Below are 17,035 nucleotides of genomic sequence, written 5' to 3' on the forward strand. Positions count from 1 at the left end.
CCCTCCCTCTCTCTTTTCCCTCCCTTTCTCCTCTCTCTCTCTCTCTCGCTCTTGCTCCCTCACTGGGAAGCTCTTTGGCACCGAGAGCGGTGCGGACAAAGGAGTAAAGGTAAGCCGGTTGGTGGGGTGGGAGGGTGTGCGGGTCAGTGGGGGTAGGGGGTGGGTCGGTGGGTGTGCGGGCCTGGTCCAATTCAGCCAACCTAGACGACCAGAAGGCGCGGTTTGCACTTTTTAGGGGATGTCCAGTAGGTTCCGATACACCAGACCGGTTCAGTGAAACGTGGAAAAGCATTTGAGTCAAAACAGTTGTATTTGACTGGGCAAGCCTCCGCTCTTGCTCTGCATGCAACCTTCTGCCCAGAACTTTCTAGAAGACTAGACTATGCACTTCATGCAAAGTCACACATTTTCTAAATGGTGGTCTCCAACTCCAGTCGTTGGAGAGCCACAGAGTTCTGTTGGTTGAGCATTTATTATTCTAGTTAAGTTTTTTATCGTGAAAGAAAGAAAGAGGGTTTGCATCAACTACCAACGTGATAGAAAAGCGGCTCATTATACGGGCATATTGATGTGCCTGCTGGTCACTTACTCTGTACTGACTGCTCCATAGGGACTGCACAGGTACCATAGCCTGCTGTATAAGCAGCTGTGTAGGCATATTAACATGTATGGGTAATGTAAATGTACAATACTGCCAAGCAGTGCAGGGAAGAATGCATCATTGCTCAAACTAACTAGCTAATGCTGTGGGTAAAGGAACAGTGAAATATTCTCACCAAGGTTCCAAAGCATGCATTGTTAAGACTTTGCTGTCAGGGGAGACTTATCTTTCTTGGTAAAGTTGTTCATTTACATTGAAATGTTCTCTGGTGTTCTGGTGTCAAAATGAACAATCGTGAATAGATATTGCTGATGACAGAACATAACCCAGCACCATAACTTCTAGTTACCATTGCAAATGTTCTGAAACAGGGATCTCAGACAGTGCAGAACTCCAGGGATCCCTCGACGTCTGCACTGTCTGCAGATTTGTATTTATTTGAAACAGGTAGCCAGTGGAAACGAGGTGTGTGGACTCTTGTTTCCACTGGCTACCTGTTTCACAATAAATCACAAATCTAGCTAGACAGTGCAGACAGTCGAGGGATCCCACTGGCAGTCCTCTGCACTGTCTGAGATCCCTGTGCTAGAATAGTGAAGTACCGAGGATGTGTGGATGAAGAACGGAACCATCTGCTTGGAATATGGAACATCTGTGGTGACGTGTAGAGACAGCAGACAGAAGGTTCACAGTCATGAGTGGAACCGTCTGGATGGAACTCATGTGGAACTCTAGAATAAGCAAATATCTGTATTGTTCACCACTGCCAATGTCAATGAGCGTTACAGTGATGACGTCGTTTTGTAGGCCAACCTGCCATGGGTTCCCTCGGTAGATTTTCCATGCTTTTTTTCCCCTACAGTCCTCTAAAATGTCTCCTATAGCCCTGTGCTGAGTCCCCTACAGTCCTCTAAAATTTCCCCTAGAGCTGTCTGCGAAGTCTGTGTTTCAGATCACAAAATGTAATGCCCTTCAACGCTAAACAGACTGAACACACAACCTGACCAATCTCTCTCAGACTGAACTTACAACCTGACCAATCACTCTCCCAGGCTTAACACACAACCTGACCAATCTCTCTCCCAGGCTAAACACGCAACCAGACCAGTCTCTCTGACTGAACACACAACCAGACCACTCTCTCTCTCAGACTGAACACACAACCTGAACAGTCTCTCTCCCAGGCTAAACACACAACCAGTCCAGTCTCTCTCCCAGGCTAATCACACAACCTGACGAGTCTCTCTCAGACTTAACATACAACCTGACCAGTCTCTCTCCCAGGCTAAACACACAACCAGACCAGTCTCTCTCTCTCAGACTGAACACACAACCTGGCCGGTTTGTTTTAGAGTACACACTGACTGAACATGTAACGAGACTGGCCTGTTGTAGTATGAACACACATACTGGTGTGTCTCGGCGTGGTGTCTCTGCTGCCCTGGCTGGTCTCTAGCAGTGTAAATATAGCACAGCACTATTCTCAGCACCAGCTTCACTGCCATTGGTCTCTCATTGTCCATTATTTATACAACCTCAAGTTAACCTTCATCTCATCTTTATTTAATCTGGTAGGTCAGCTGAACAGAGTTTCCTCCCTAGTTTATATGGGCAGGTTTATTTAATTGATGTATGCCTTGAGAACTGTTAATATTGCTGTTTCCTGCTGAGTGTGCTTATTCACTCAATCAGTATGCAACATTGCCTGGGACATATAGCTTTTTTCCCTGATGTAGGTGTGTGTTTTATATTTGTGTGTGTGTGCAGGTCCAGGTGCATGTGTGCCTGTTTGTCTGTAGGTCCATGTGCATGCATCTGTGTGTTTACCCATGTGTGTGTGTTTACATGAGTGTGCATGCTTGTGTTTTGTGTATGTTTGTATGTGGGTGGTAACATTTGTGTGTGTGTGTGCATGTGTGGGGGGGTATCTGTGAGGTGAGCACTAGCCGATGTGTTGCAGGTCAGTATTGAGTTATTCCTGAGACGTGGCCCTCTGTCTCCCCCTGCAGGCAGACAGTGAGCGGTCAGAGGAGACCAGGCTGATCGAGCTGGACGAGTCCCATCGCAGCGAACACACAGTCTTCATCACCCCCCCAGAGCTGCCCCCCCTCCCTGACGGAGAGGAGTACCCGCTACGCTACAGGTACCGCACGCCCCTCCCCTACACGTGCCTGAGGGTGTTTGTATGTGTGTGCATTTGTGTGTGTACGTGTGTGTGTGTGTGTGCTTGTGTGTGTGTGTGTGTGTGTGTGTACATGTGCGTTTGTGTGTGTACGTGTGTGTGTGTGTGTGCTTGTGTGTGTGTGTGTGTGTGTGTACATGTGCGTTTGTGTGTGTGTGTGTGTGCGTGCATGCGTGTGTACATGTGCGTTGGTGTGTGTGTGTGTGAGGGCTCATTGTTGAGTAATCCAGTGTGCTGTGTCCCACTCAGCTACAGCGGGTTCCCTGTGCTAAACGCTATGTGTGTGTGTGTGTGTGTGTGTGTGTGTGTGTGCGTGCGTTGGTGTGTGTGTGTGCGTGTGCATGCGTTTGTACATGTGCGTTGGTGTGTGTGTGTGTGTGTATGTGCGTGTGTGCGCGCGTGCCCGTGTGTGCATTTGTGTGTGTGTGTGTGTGTGTGTGTGTGTGTTTGTGTGTGTGTGTGTGTGTGTGTGTGTGTAGGCGTGTGTGTGTGTGTGTGTGTGTGTGTGTGTGTGTGTGTGTGTGTGTGTGTGTGTAGGCGTGTGTGTGTGTGTGTGTGTACATGTGTGTTGGTGTGTGAGGGCTCATTGTTGAGTAATCCAGTGTGCTGTGTCCCACTCAGCTACAGCGGGTTCCCTGTGCTAAACGCTATGTGTGTGTGTGTGTGTGTGTGTGTGTGCGTGCGTTGGTGTGTGTGTGTGCGTGTGCGTGTGCATGCGTTTGTACATGTGCGTTGGTGTGTGTGTGTGTGTGTATGTGCGTGTGTGCGCGCGTGCCCGTGTGTGCATTTGTGTGTGTGTGTGTGTGTGTGTGTGTGTGTGTGTGTTTGTGTGTGTGTGTGTGTGTGTGTGTGTGTGTGTAGGCGTGTGTGTGTGTGTGTGTGTGTGTGTGTGTGTGTGTGTGTGTGTGTAGGCGTGTGTGTGTGTGTGTACATGTGTGTTGGTGTGTGAGGGCTCATTGTTGAGTAATCCAGTGTGCTGTGTCCCACTCAGCTACAGCGGGTTCCCTGTGCTAAACGCTATGTGTGTGTGTGTGTGTGTGTGTGTGTGTGCGTGCGTTGGTGTGTGTGTGTGTACATGTGTGTTGGTGTGTGAGGGCTCATTGTTGAGTAATCCAGTGTGCTGTGTCCCACTCAGCTACAGCGGGTTCCCTGTGCTAAACGCTATGTGTGTGTGTGTGTGTGTGTGTGTGCGTGCGTTGGTGTGTGTGTGTGTGTGTGTGTGTGTGCGTTGGTGCGTGTGTGTGTGTGTGTAGGCGTGTGTGTGTGTGTGTGTGTGTGTACATGTGTGTTGGTGTGTGAGGGCTCATTGTTGAGTAATCCAGTGTGCTGTGTCCCACTCAGCTACAGCGGGTTCCCTGTGCTAAACGCTGAGCTGCTGGATCCCCCTGAGGGCCTGCGCGCCCCCGCCTCCACCCTGGCCTCCCGCCAGACCTGCCCCGCCAGCCCCGCCCCCATGTTCCGCCGCACCAAGCAGGTGCGTCTCCTCTGGGCCCGGTTCAGGTTCTGCTCCAGTTCAGCTGGTTCAGCTCCAGCTGGTGCAGAGAAACAGACATCAATATTAATGCAGAATATGAAACCGTGTAGAGATGATACACATCTCCTTAAGTCCTGTGCATAGTACATACCTACCCTATATGCTCTGTATGTCAGGGATCTTCAACTAATTAAACTTTCCTGGGGTTCAGATTCAGTTTTTTTATTTATTTATTTATTTTTTATGAAGGAGAGCTGATAGTCTGCTGTATGTAATGTGTGCCCTTTATTCAGACAGCTGAGACAGAGAGAGGTTTACAGATAGAGAGGGGCTCATAGTGTAGAATGAGCATCGGTGGGAATCAAAGCCTCAGCCACACAGGGGAGATGTGTGGTACAGACTGTATATGGCAGGGGTGAAAAAAAAAGAATATGCATATCATACATAACACATCTTTCTTTAATGTTAAATTATCATTACAATGACTCTGTTAAATGCCTCTGTTCATAATCACGTCTTTTACGGAAAAACAGCACCCCAACTCGTGAAGCAAACACATTTTTTCTTCACTAGGCCTAACACTTCAGTGAGAGACCTTATAAGGCATAAAATAATTAAGCCATTGATTGGATATTTGTGGATTGATGATGCGACCCAATCAAGCACCGTAGCCACTAGCTGCCCCAGACATGGTCAGCCCCCCAGAGCGTCCCCGTGCAGCGAGCCTCTCCCCGTCTTTTTCCAGGAGATAAAGTCGGCGCACAAGGTGGCCAAGAAGTCTTCGTCCGTGCCGCAGCAGTGGGCCGGTTGCCTGCTGAGGCACTGCTACGGCCTGTGGTTCATCTGCCTGCCCGCCTACGTGGCCGTCTGCCACTCCAAGGTGCGGGCGCTGCGCACCGCCTACGACGTGCTGCGGAGGATGCAGGCCAGGAGGCTGCAGGCCCCCGACGAGGTGCGAGACCCCGCCCAACCGCCCGCCCAACCGCTGCCCAACTGCCCAACCGCCCGCCTGCCTGACCGCCTGCCCGCCCAACCGCCCGCCCAACCGCCCGCCCAACCGCTGCCCAACCGCCCACCCGCCCGACTGCCCGCCCAACCGCCTGCCCGCCCAACCGCCCGCCCAACCGCTGCCCAACTGCCCAACCGCCCACCCGCCCGACTACCCACCCAACCGCCCGCCCAACCGCCCGCCCAACCGCTGCCCAACTGCCTGACCGCCCGCCCAACCGCCCGCCCAACCGCTGCCCAACCGCCCGCCCAACCGCTGCCCAACTGCCCAACCACCCGCCCGCCTGCCCGCCCAACCGCCCGCCCAACCGCTGCCCAACTGCCCAACCGCCCACCTGCCCGACTGCCCGCCCAACCGCCCGCCCGCGCGTTCACTGCGCTTCTGCCCTACCAGGGCCCACCCCCTGCTGTATGAGACCCCAACCACTTGCTCCAGTATGACAGCCCACCCACAGTATGAGACCCCAACCACTTGTTGCGCTGGGAGACCCCTCCCACCCATAACATAAGACCCTATCCACTTCTTCCACTATAGGACACCGCCCACCCACTGTAATACAAAAACTCATATGCTGCCCACCCAGTGTTGTATGAGACCCAACCCACCTGCTCCACTACAAGACCCTGCCCACTCACTGTAATATGAAAATTCACCTTTTTGCTACCCACTTGCTTACCTCACTCACTGTGCTACAAGACCCCAGCCACCCACAGTAAAAGACCCCGTCCTTTTGTTGCACTGCGATACCGACCAACCCCCCCACAGTATGAATCCCTACCCATCCATACCATGAGATGCCACCAACTGTCTGAGAGTTTGAGAGGCCACAGTTTAAGAGTGAACACACAGCCACCCACCCACTGCTGTATGAAACCCTGCCTGCCCACCATTCAGCCTGTTCTTAACGCCTCCAGTTGGTAGGCCAAGCAATAATTTGTCTCTTACTTGCTGTGACCTGGCAAATCAAAGTGGGTAGAGAATGCAAGGGGTTGTGCTGCTGGTCAGATGTAGAGGGGTTGTGGGGGTCAGATGTAGAGGGGTTATGGGGGTCAGATGTAGAGGGGTTGTGGGAATCAGGTGTAGAGGGGTTCTGCTGGTGGTCAGATGTAGAGGGGTTGTGGGGGTCAGATGTAGAGGGGTTGTGGGGATCAGATGTAGAGGGGTTCTGCTGGTGGTCAGCTGTAGAGGAGTTGTGGGGGTCAGATGTAGAGGGGTTATGGGGGTCAGATGTAGAGGGGTTGTGGGGGTCAGATGTAGAGGGGTTGTGCTGCTGGTCAGCGTGTTAGCACACGTAGCGTGTTAGCGCATGTAGCATGTTAGCACACATAGCGTGCTAGCACATGTAGCATGTTAGCACACATAGCGTGCTAGCACACGCAGCGTGTTGGTGCCCTCCCGCTCTGAGGTCCGGTTCCTGCAGGTGTGTTACCGGGTGCTGATGCAGCTCTGCGGGCAGTATGGCCAGCCGGTCCTGGCGGTCCGGGTCCTGTTTGAGATGAAGAAGGCTGGGGTGCACCCCAACGCCATCACCTACGGGTACTACAACAAGGTGAGGATGTGAGCTCCCTGTTATTCTCTGTCGTGGTTTTGGTCGTCCTGGGCTAGAGCACCTGCCAAATGAATAATGAATGTGTGTGTGTGTGTGTGTATGTGTGTGTGTGTGTGTGTGTGTGTGTATAGACACACTGTATAGACAGAGAGACAAAGAAAGAGAGGGATACATACATACCAGAGTTTGCTTTTGCTGCCAACTGCCAGTTTTTAGCTGATGCAAATGATCAAAGTCCCAGAACTTCAAAGCCTTCCAAAGCCTTGCCTGACAACAAAAAAAACAATCTATATAAATAGATATAAATAGGCTCTTCACTCTGTCAAAACTGGATGAATAGGCCTAAACATGCTCTTGGAATTATTAGAAAATGATTGCCCCTCTGACATTAAAGGCTGGGATGCCACCTGGCCAATTACTTTTGGTCCCCTAAAATGGCGGGGGGGGGACTATGTATAAAAATTAATGGTAAAAAATACCATTATCCAAATGCTTACAGACTGCACTGTGCATAGGCTTACTCAAATCCCTCGGTGGTACGCTGAAATCTCACCCAGGACACAGACACCCTGGCTGAGAGAGGGGATCTCTGAGTCCAAGCAGGGCCACACCAAGTGTCTCAGTGAACTCTTACCGCCTTAATTACAGCCTGTGATTAGAGTCTCCAATTAATGTTATCTTTCCTGTGAGAGGCCCATTTTTGTTATCCATTGCCCCCGCAGTGGGAATCCAATTACAACTGCATAATTACAGAGACTTTCAGAAGCAAAACAATGTACTCAAATAATGAATACAGCTGGCCTCTATTCACTGTAGAGGATCACTGTGGAAGGACAGGAAAAACTGTGTGTGTGTGTGTGTGTGTGTGTGTGTGTGTGTGTGTGTGTATACCTGCGTGTGTGGTGCTTGTGAGTGTAGGTGCATACAGTGTATGGTGTGTGTGTGTGTTTGTACTTACATGTATGCATGTATACAGTATGTTTGTCTGTGACGCTGTACACTGTATGTGTGTGTGTGTGCGTGTGTGTGTGTGTGTGTGTATGTGTGAATATAAGTGTGTGCACAGTATGTGTGTACACCCGTATCTATGGTGTATGTGCATACCTGCATGTATGGTGTGTGTGTGTGTGTGTTTACTTGCATGTTGTATGGTGTGTGTGTGTGTGTGTGTGTGAGTGAGTGAGTGTTTGTATATGTGTGTGTTTACTCGCATGTTGTATAGTTTGTGTGTGTGTGAGAGAGTGAGTGTGTGTGTGTGTGTGTGTGTGAGTGTTTGTGTGTGTGTGTGTGAGTGAGTGTGTATGTGTGTGTTTACTTGCATGTTGTATAGTTTGTGAGTGTGTGAGTGTTTGTGTGTGTGTGTGTGTTTGTGTGTGTGTGTGTGTGTGTGTGAGTGTGTGAGTGAGTGAGTGAGTGTGTGAGTGAGTGAGTGAGTGTGTGTGTGTGTGTGTGTGTGTGTGTGTGTGTGTGTGAGTGTGAGTGTGAGTGTGAGTGTGTGTGTTGCCGCACCATTGTTTGTAAGAATCCGGCCGTGTTTTCCATCTCTCAGGCTGTGTTAGAGAGCACCTGGCCCTCCACCACCAGGGGGGGCTACTTCCTGTGGATGAAGCTTCGCAACGTGGTGCTGGGCGTGGCCCAGTTCAGGCAGGCTCTGAAGAGGCAGCAGGCCAACGCAGCGCAGACCCCTCTGTCAGGTGGGTAGGCCCCCTGTCCTGCGGGCACAAGGCAACCTCTTCCCCCAAGTGAGCCTTATCTCTGCTCACTATCAGAGTGATAAACAAACACCAGGGGGATTGTGGGTAGGGTAGTCCTAATTCTGCATTGTCTCAGACGAAGATAGGGTGTTGGGGTCTGGCTGTGTTGCAGAAAACTGAGGTACTGTAGCAGGAGATTACCTGCATTTATGTTATCAGTGTGCTCAAAATGCCTGGTACCCCTTTGATGTTCTCAGACCTGGACTGCCTCCTCTGTGAACTCTGTAACATCGATGTTTCTTAAAGTCACTGGAGAAAGTAGGACTTTTCAAGTTCTGCCAAAACCCAAAACTCAAACTCTCTGAAAAGAGTTGCACTCACATTAGTTTCCCCACTTAAAGCGCAGCTAGTTCTCTCTGCCTGAGTTTCACGGTGGCTGGAGACACCTCCTGATGTTGATGGGCCTGAGTGGATCATGGAGGTTGCAACCAGCTCTCAGGATTCTGCTCTGATTGGTCCCCGCCTGGCCTGCTGTTAAGCGCCCGTTAAGATAAACGCATGCAGAACTCTGCTAATCCTGAAGCGTGTTTCTCCCAGCACAAGAGGATAATCTTCCCCTCTTCCAAGCTGTCACCCTCCAGCCAAAGCCTGCTGTGTGGTGCTCACCACATACAGAGAAAGTGCACGCTTTATCAGCCAAGAAGGCTGTATAATATTATTATTTATTCATTGTGTCAATTTGTTATTTAGCTGACGTTTTTATCCGAAGGGGCCTACAGTTGATTCGACAAAGCAGGGGCCAATCCCCCTTGGAGTAATGCTGGGTTAAGGGTCTTCCTCAAGGACCCAACAACTGTGCGGATATTATAGGAACTACGAATCTTCCGGGTCCCAGTCATGTACCTTAGCCACCAGGCTACAGGCTGCCCATAGTTACCCCAGTGGTAGAGCTCAGTTAGTGTTAGTGGGTGGGGCTTTGAGGAGAGGGGACAGAACTCTGCGGGCCCTCACTATACAGAGCTGAGTATATTTAGTGGGCGGGGCAAGCGAGGAGCTGAGTGTCGCACTAGGCAGCCTATAGCCTAGTGGCTTGACTGGGACCCAGAAGGTTGGTGGTTCAAGCCCCAGTGCAGCCGCTGTAAGATCAGTGCAGCTGTTGAAAGGCCCTTAACCACACATTGCCCCTGGGGGAATTGGCCCCTGCTTAGTCTAATCAATGTAAGTCACTTTGGATAAAAGTGTCAGCTAAATGACTGTAATTTAAAATAGCCGATGGGTCATGTACAGAATGCGTACACATACACACCTCCTCTAACTACAGATGGTCGCAAAATAGCTCAAATTTGATGCAATTTCTCAGAATTTGGCCAGGCTTCAAATCTGCTTTGCCCTGGAAAATCACATTTTGAAAGCACTCAAATTAATTTTGCCAAAGCAAAAGCTTTCGACGGAGCCTTATCTCGACCAATCGGATGGTGCCCTTTCATTTACCCGGGGCAGGTACCTGTTTCCACGGGAACGGTAAGCGCCTAACGTCAGGTTGTCTCCGAGCAGATGGCAGCGATCTGGACGGAGTGAGTCACGGCAGCACGGACGGGTCTAACGACACTAACCCCGGAGACCACGCCGCCATCAGCTGCCTCAAAGTAGACCCCGCTGACGATAGGTCTAGCACAGGTACACTCCTGGACACTCTCCGCCATCGGGGGAAAAAAAACGCTGTCCCCATCACGCCTCTCTTCCGCAAAAACCTGTTCCGCTGTCACTTCCTCTCCTCCTTTTTCCCCCCGTTCTTCTTTCCTTTCCTTACCGCTCCTATCCCTCGCTTCTTGGCCAGCGAGCAGCTGCGCCTCCCTTCGTTCCGCGGCTGTGGGAGGTGTGGTTTTCATGTCACTGTCTTACGCCCCCCCGGCCCCTCCTCCTCACCGTGTGTCGCCCGTGTGTGCCCTGCATGCAGCCTGCCGTGGGCGTGGCCTCGCGGGCTCAGGGATACGGGCGTCGCCCTCACGCCGGCACGGGGCGTGTCCTGAGCACGGAGAACGCTCTCTCCTCTCAGGTAACCCTCACCCTCTCTTCTCAGGGTTGGCTTTTCCTCTTCTTTCTCTCTCTACGACTCTATCTCTGCCTCTCTCTCTCTCACGCCCCTCCTTCTCTGTGTCTCTCTGCCGCCATTTCCAATTTCTCTCTCCTTCTAACAATTCAGCTCAATTAAAATGGAGATTCGCTGGGATGACAAATTATGCCAATGTGTTGTTTGTGTGTTGCCAAAGCTCATAAACAAGCCAAACATGATTAACAAGTGTTTAATTTACCCACTGTTTCTCAGTTAACTCCCGGTAACATGGGAGTTTATAAGTTGGGTAAATGGATACATTTTTGTCTTTTTTATTTTAGGAAATATTTGTTTATAGTTTTTAGGGTTGTCAATATTAACGCTATTGCAAAATGGGTACTGACTGCAGTCAACTGGACATGGTAAGGATTTAGAGATGTTCTTAAAGGTTCATATGCTGGTCATAATCTTGATCCTTGTACTGTGGTTTCACAATGGCAAGTGCAGTGTAGGTTCTTCAGTAGGTCTGACACTGATGGCTGTAGAAGTGTGTCTTTAATGGTGCTTAGTGTGGTAGAAATGTTTGGGCAGCAGAGAACATGGAGACACTTGTATCAGGTGAGGTGAGTGTGTGCGTGTGTGTGTGTGTGTGTGTTACTGAGGAGTACTGGGTGTTGAATGCATCAGTGCTGTCCGTGTGCTACGTCCAGTCTTCGTCCATAGCTTACTTGCCTACTATTTGATATGTAAATTCAGTATTACTGTTGAGCAGAAATTTTGTGTGAATATGAGTATGTAGTGCACATAAAATCCCCGGAGGATTCTCCGAGCTCCTCCGAGTGCATTCTTCATCTCTCTCGTTCTCGTCGTGCCTCGTTTGGTTAACCGTCCTGGATCAGTGCGATGATGTCACCTCAGTAAACCAGCTCAGATTGATTTTGGCACGAGCAAGCGCTATGGGGACTGCGAAAGAAAACGTTTGTCGTAGATTTGAGAAGAAAAGTCTGAAACCGCAGAGCATCCAGAACAGGAATGAGAGTGGGAGAGGATCCTCAGAAGCAGAGGCGAGGCGGCGGGCAGAATGCTTTGTGGAAGAGATGAAATGGAGCTGATCATGCGGCCGGTTGCCAGGAGACGAGAGAGAGAGAGAGAGAGAGACAGAGTGAGTGAGTGAGAGAGAGAGAGAGAGAGAGAGAATTTTTGAATTTAAAAAATCCCTTTATTTACATCTACTCATATTTTACAGTCCGGGTCTCCTGTATCATAACTCTAGATTAGATACATAAAACTGAAAATAGAAAATAATAACTATACAAAAATAAAGAAAAGAATAAAAGAAAATTCAGATTTACAAAACTATAACCAATCACCTGGAAAAACTTAAAAATGAAGCAACAGTGAATCATTACATACAGAAAACAACACCTCTCTAACTCCCCAAGTGCTCACAAACTCTACCAAGTTGCCCGTGAGTTTGTAATAGGCAAACTCCACCCTGATTCGTGACGCCAACAGTCCAGCCATCATACAAGCCGGGTCCACTGACCCCTGGCCCCTGATGCAGTTCTTCCTGGTCTTCCATATAGCCAGTTTAGCTATTCCTGACACCACATTGAGCAGGACATGCAGAGACTTTTTTGCAGCTGAGTACTTTGGACCATAAATGAAAAGTTCAAAAGAAAAATCTTGCCCTAAACCCTGAAACAGCTGCTCTAGCACCATGAATAAGCCCTGAAGCCTAGAACACTCTACAAAAAGATGATGTAATGTTTCCCTCTCTAAACAAAAAGGACAGCCCTCCCCTACACTAGGATCCAGGTGTGCCAGATACCTGTTTGTAGCTATCGCCCCGTGCACAATCCTCCAGTGGAGGTCACCCGTCCGTTTCTCAACGGGGGATTTGTACAGGGACCGCCAGCAGCCTTTCGGGGAAGACCCCGGACCAAAGAACCCAGTCCACCTCGACACCTCCATTCCTGCCAGAGAACGTAGGTGGGACACTTTGACACAGGTATGATAAACCGCCTTCTTCCCCACAGCCTCACACTCCCCCAGCTCTGGTGTTTTAAAGGAGAGAAAACCTCCCTCCTCCTCCTGCCACTCCCCAGGAGAAACAGTCAGGGAGGGGAAGACATACACAGACTCATTGTCCCACTGGTCAGAGAGCGTTGGATCCTCTATGAACATCCTGAGGGGCCCTGGCAGGGACGCACAGACCTCCTCCACCAACCTTTCCAGCAGTCTACAGGACCGGATACCCGTTGTCTCCCCAAGCCCTCCAACAGATGTCTTGATTAGATGACCCAGCTTGACACACCCAGCCTCCCGCAGACTGGACCGCAGGCTGGTGGAGGACAGGACCTGTGAGTCGATGAGGGCGTTCCCGAACAGTGGCTCCTCAAACAGCCACATCCCTGGTGTTGCATCAGGTTTCCGATGGACTTTGAAAACCTGCCATGATTCCAGGACTGAGCGGTAGAAGGGTGTCAAACCAGCCAGGTCCACTGCCTCAGGCTGGAGCAGGAACAGCTGTTTGTCGTAACCAAGGCGACCAGCCCTCCTCAGCAGCAGCCTAGCTGTATCCTGCCAACTCAGTCCAAAGGTATACAGTAGCCTCTGTGCAGCCTGTATTCTAAAGGCCACTATCCTGGAGGGAATGTCAATGAGGCCTTGTCCCCCCTCCTGTATTGGCAGGTAAAGTGCAGGCGCCCTCACCCAGTGCTGACCAGACCAGAAGAAGTCCACAATAGTCCTCTGTATCCCCTGAATCAGACTCTCTGGTGGAGGTAATACAGTCAGTCGATGCCACAAAGTCGAGGCAACCAGGTTGTTGACAACCAGGACTTTTCCCTTATATGACAGCTGGGGTAGCAACCATTTCCATTTAGACAGTCTGGCACACACCTTTTCCACTACTCCCTCCCAGTTCTGCTTCTGAAAATCCCCTGTCCCTAAAAAAACTCCCAAAACTTTCAGTCCCTCTCTCCCCCAGCTAAGACCCCCAGGCAGACTGGGAACTGCCCGCTCCCGCCACTGTCCTACCTGCAAGGCCCCACTCTTCTCCCAGTTTTGCAGAGGAGGCCTTCTCATACACCCCTAATGACTGCACTAAACCCCCTACATCCTGTTGATTTTTTATAAAAATGCTAATATCATCAGCATATGCCGAGACAATCAGTGGTGGACTCTCTGGTAGCCCGGGTAGTGAGAGCCCACTTAACCTGCTCCTAAGCCTGCTCAAAAGGGGTTCAATTACTAGGGAGTATAGCTGTCCTGAAATTGGACAGCCCTGTCTAATACCCCTCTCAATCTTTATTGGACGACTCCACCCCCCACCCACCTTTACCATACATGAGACATCCTCATATAGCAACCCCACCCATGACCTAAATCCCTCCCCAAAACCAAAAGCCCTCAAAGTAGAAAATAAATACCCATGGTCCACGCGATCAAAAGCCTTCTCCTGATCGAGAGACAAAATACCAAGATCAATCTTATATACTTTGCACATGTCCAATAAGTCTCTCATTAAGAACAAATTGTCCATAATAGACCTATCTGGGATGCAGTATGTCTGGTCTTTTTCGACTAATATCTCCAGATAGTCTTTAAGCCTATTGGCCAGAACCTTGGAGAGCAGCTTGTAATCCGTGCATAGCAGGGCCACAGGTCTCCAGTTCTTGAGGGAGGCAAGATCCCCCTTCTTTGGAAGGAGAGAGAGAGCTGCTCTCCGACAAGAGGTCGGTAGTGAGCCTCTCTGGACACATTCCTGCAGCACCTCCAGTAGGTCCGCTCCTAAATGTCTCCAGAAATGCTTATAAAAATCTGCAGATAACCCATCTACTCCAGGAGCTCGACCGGATGCTAGCTGATGGACAGCTGTTGTAAGCTCCTCCAAGCTGATGTCCATGTCCAAGGCAGCACGATCATCAGCCCCCAGCTGAGGCAGTCCCTGAAGAAGCTCAGCAGCACACTCATCATCACAGGTCTCTGCTTTGTAGAGGGCAGTGTAGAAGGACAACGTGTGCTTCCTCATCTCTGCTGGGTCTGTGGTCACTCCGCCATCGGGACACCGCAGACATAACATCTGCTTATTCTGAGAGACAGACTTCTCCAAGTTGAAAAAAAAGGAGCTTGGTGCATCCATGTCCTTGATACTTATGAACCGTGCCCTAATCATGGCTCCCTTCACCCTCTCACTTAAAAACAGACTCAGCTCCTTCTTTTTCCTTTGTAGTGTTTCCCCATCAGGGTTATCCTGTGCCAAGAGACTACCCTCAATGTCCCTGATCTCCTGCTCTAGAGCCTGTATAGCTGTCCTTACCTTGATGGTGGACTGAGCAGTGTACTGCTGACAGAAAATACGTGTTTGTGTCTTTCCTACCTCCCACCATTGGCTTAAGGATTCAAAATCCCTCCATAAATTCCAAAAAAATGCAAAATTCTCACAGAACATATTGTCCTGTAACAATTTTACATTAAAATGCCAGTAAGAACTGGACTTTGTGCTAGGTGAGAGGTGTAAATCTACAGTGACTAAATGGTGATCGGAAAAACCAACGGGGTGGATGAAACTATTTAGTAGCCTATTGCTAAAAGATTGTGAAATATAAACCCTATCTAACCTGGCTGCACTGACCCTGCTGTTTGCTACCCTAACCCATGTGTACTGCCTAACCTGTGGATGTCTAATTCTCCATGCATCTACTAAACCTAGTTGAGTGATTAGCTGTGATAAAGTAGTGGATGATTGTAAATGTGGTTCCTCACCTGTCCTATCCAATGTAAAATCCACTGTGCAGTTCCAATCCCCCCCTATAACATAACATTCCCTCTGCCCACTCTGTTGCAATGATGCTTGCACTTTCTTAAAAATGTCAAGCCGTTCTGTACCCTGATTCGAGGCATAAATGTTAACAAAACAAAAACTAATTTCATTTATTTCAGCCCTGACCATCTGTGCCCTACCTTTCACTATCTCAGTGGTGGATATTACATTTGCCCCTAACCCTGGTGAAAAAAGAATGGCTGTCCCTGCACTAAAATTGGTCCCATGACTAAGAAAGTGTTGACCCCTCCACCATAAGCCCCAATCAATCTAAATTTGCTGTGTCACTGTGTGTTTCTTGAAGAAAAATAACGTCCAGTCCTTTTTGTTGAAAAAGTTCAGAAACCAATGCCCTCCTCTGCCTGTCCCTCCCACCATTCATGTTCAGAGACCCAACCCTTAAACTATGCATAGGAAAAAGTAAAAATAGAGACAGAACAGATAGACAGAACAGACAAGTAAAGAAAACCACCATGTGAAGACCAGTCATTATTTACTCATTATTTTCTGCCTTTTTTTATCCCTTTTGCTTTCTTCGTCTCAACCCCCTTCCTCAAATCAGTGACAAACTTTCTCAGCCTAAAACGTTTTTTTTTCTCCAGCAGATCCAACCCAACTATCTTTTGCAACATAGACACAGTTTTAATGAATTTCTCTGTGTCAGGAAAATGATCAGTTATTTTAAATGATTTTCCATAGGTTTCGTCTAAAAACATGTTTATCTCCCCCAATGTGTACAGATCACTTCTCTGTTGTGAGTCTGTCACTGACATGCCGTCAGACTCAGAATCCTCCTCCATGTCTTCCTCATTCCCCTGTCCCTGGACAAAAAGCAGCACCTGCTTCCCACTGACCTGCTCCCCTTCAGCCTCCATCTCCTCCCTGCCAACCTGCTCACCTTGACCCAGCTCACCTGTCTCCACTACCAGCACGTCTGCAGCAACAGTCTCGCTTCTTCGCTTGACTGTCACCCACCACTGCTGTCTCATTCACCTCCCCTTGAGTGTTCTCCCCCTGCTTCTCTAGAGTTCCACTGCTAGTTTTATTAGCAGGTGGTAGAGCTGCCTTGTTTCCTCTCTGCCCACTGGTTCCTTCTCCTGCGTCAGCTACCGTACCCCAAGCTTCAGCTAGCGGACCCCCAGCCTTAGCCAGCGGACCCCCAGCCTTAGCCAGCGGACCCCCAGCCTCAGCCAGCGGACCCCCAGCCTTAGCCAGCGGACCCCCAGCCTCAGCCAGCGGACCCCCAGCCTTAGCCAGCGGACCCTCGGCCTTAGCCAGCGGACCCCCAGCCTTAGCCAGCGGACCCCTGGCCTTAGCCAGCGGACTCCCAGCCTTAGCCAACGGACCCCCAGCTTCAGCCAGCGGACCCCCAGCCTTAGCCAGCGGACCCTCGGCCTTAGCCAGCGGACCCCCAGCCTTAGCCGGTGGACCCCCAGCGTCAGCCAGCAGACCCCCAGCTTCAGCCAGCGGACCCCCAGCTTCAGCTAGCGGACCCCCAGCCTTAGCCAGCAGCCCCCCAGCCTTAGCCAGCGGACCCCCAGCTTCAGCCAACGGACCCCCAGCTTCAGCTAGCGGACCCCCTGCCTCTATGTCCTCCCCCCGCTGTCTATGAGGGCAGGCAAAACGTTTGTGGCCGACATCCCCA

The 17,035-nt window shown here is 50.2% G+C and overlaps 1 protein-coding gene across 1 annotated transcript in view; it reads left to right on the top strand.

Moving 5' to 3' along the window:
* LOC133131592 (C-myc promoter-binding protein-like) overlaps window positions 1-17,035 on the top strand; it is an 88,652-nt gene that overhangs the window by 44,217 nt on the left and 27,400 nt on the right. Inside the window, 7 exon segments of the mRNA XM_061246964.1 lie at window positions 71-109; window positions 2,611-2,744; window positions 4,125-4,257; window positions 5,003-5,209; window positions 6,687-6,815; window positions 8,365-8,509; window positions 10,064-10,186. Coding sequence (XP_061102948.1) covers window positions 71-109; window positions 2,611-2,744; window positions 4,125-4,257; window positions 5,003-5,209; window positions 6,687-6,815; window positions 8,365-8,509; window positions 10,064-10,186 — 910 coding nt within the window.

The sequence above is a fragment of the Conger conger genome, chromosome 6 (genome assembly GCF_963514075.1).
Source record: "Conger conger chromosome 6, fConCon1.1, whole genome shotgun sequence".
In the NCBI taxonomy this organism is placed as follows: domain Eukaryota; kingdom Metazoa; phylum Chordata; class Actinopteri; order Anguilliformes; family Congridae; genus Conger; species Conger conger.